At 29.8% G+C, this 1,912-nt stretch overlaps 1 protein-coding gene across 1 annotated transcript in view; it reads right to left on the bottom strand.

The window, feature by feature from the left end:
• The window catches only part of LOC102671924, an 8,442-nt gene extending 6,893 nt beyond the window's left edge, over positions 1–1,549 (bottom strand). Inside the window, exon 1 of the mRNA XM_006608933.2 lies at positions 1,299–1,549. Within this exon, the coding sequence (XP_006608996.1) occupies positions 1,299–1,419 (121 nt within the window). The 5' untranslated portion in view covers positions 1,420–1,549. The remainder of the gene's footprint in view (positions 1–1,298) is intronic.
• Between the last annotated feature and the right edge of the window lie 363 nt (positions 1,550–1,912).

The following is a 1,912-nucleotide window of genomic DNA, read 5'->3' on the forward strand; positions in this document are numbered from 1 at the left end:
GAAGAAACGGGCCTCACACCACGAAGACTTTCACGCGGTCCGATGGTCTCGCTATATTTTTTTATTTTTCTGTCGTATACGTTGTTAATATAAATCTTCAAATGAATTAAACAGATAAGCGCGCCTATTTTTATGAATAATTATGTCCCATTACGTTTTGAAAAAAATTATATTTTGTCTTGTGTTGATCACATTATCGTAAATATTACGAGAGTATAAAATGATCACATCAAAAAAAAAGCGCAATCTCAAGGATTTGTTTCTTCGATCATAAATGGAAAATCGAAGAAACAATTGGATGAAACTATGATTTATATCTATTTTTGCAAACCTATCACAATGATTACTTCATTTGCAATTCTGAAAATGATTTTCAAATCATTGAATGATCAATAATTTGAAATAGAGAATAAAAATGATCGATTAATAAGATAATCGTATATTTTTTATTTATTTTTTTCTTTATATTAATCATTTTCATTATTCAGTTTTAGTTTTTTAACATTATATTTATTTAATATTGATTTATAGAACATATTTTATAAATATACATTTTATAAATAATTTCATTTTTTTAAAAAAAAAGTGATAAAAATTTTTCTACTTTCGAGTCACGTATATGTACGTCGAGTCACGTATATGTTCTTATTCTTTTGACGAACTGCTATTATTCTGCCATACATTTATAAGTAAAATTCCTCTTAAATACATTTGAATGCAAATTATGTGAAAGAAATTATGAGAATAAAATGGTAATTACTTGGTTTAATAATTGTTTTGTTAAAAAACAATTGTGAACGTGAGTTGTTTTTTTATTATAAATTTCTTTTTAAAATTGTATAGGCAAAGAATATAATATGAATGAAATTTAAGTTTTAAAATACTCTACAATTTCAACAAAGGAAGTTAATATAATATAGTTTATTAAAGTTTTAAACTGATATATTCACTGCAAAATTGTGTTTCAAGTAATTTATTTATTAAAAAAAAGTCACCTACATTACTTAAAAACATTAACTTAACAATGTACATTGCAAAAATATTTTTATAAATTTACAATTAATCTCTCGGAATCTTGTTTAACTTAGATTTATTAACTTCGGAATTATCGGCGACAAAATCCTTTTACCAAGTTTTCCTAAACTTTTAACAAAAAACATTAAGTATTCATATCATAATACCAATCGTGCCTTTTTTATATCATGAAATCTATATTAAACAAATCTATATTAAATTAAAGCGAATTTTTCAAATTTCAAAAATAATAGAAAGCAAAAAAAAAATAAAAAAAAACTTACCGCGAAGAACGTCTGCTGGAATGAGTCTTCTAAACGTTTTAGGACGTTCTTCCTCTTTCTTCTCCTCGGCAGCGAAAACAATCGCTATGACAAATAACAGGATCGGGGCGAACTTCATCATCTTGAAGATGACACGGGAGAGAAAGAGAGAAAAAGAGAGAGGAAAGAGAGAGCAGACCCAACGTACCTCTAAAGAGGAGAAAGAGAAAAAAAAAGGATCCTCGTATACTGATTAAGACTGGTTGGGTCCGATTCCCGTACCGGCATTTTATAGTTGTTCATGGGGCGGGGTCCTATTGTCCCCACCAAACATTTATGGTCTCTCACCTCTTGAACCACCAGTCACCAAAGGATCGTTCACGTCCCCCGATGCTCGATCGTATGAGCTTCTCGTTCACCAACGGTGGACGCGTATGTACACCTGAACGGTACATAGAGTATGCGACAATATAGAGTATACATGTTGCGCTCTCACACTGTTGAAAGATGCAAATGGAATCAAATCCACGACCAATGCATTCCAGTTGCAAGTGATACATATGACAAACTGGGTTACCATTCAGTTTACGGATCTTTCTTCTTCTTCTTCTTCTTCTTCTTTTTTTTTTTTTTTT

The sequence above is a fragment of the Apis dorsata genome, unplaced genomic scaffold (genome assembly GCF_000469605.1).
Source record: "Apis dorsata unplaced genomic scaffold, Apis dorsata 1.3 scaffold_50, whole genome shotgun sequence".
NCBI classification, from domain to species: domain Eukaryota; kingdom Metazoa; phylum Arthropoda; class Insecta; order Hymenoptera; family Apidae; genus Apis; species Apis dorsata.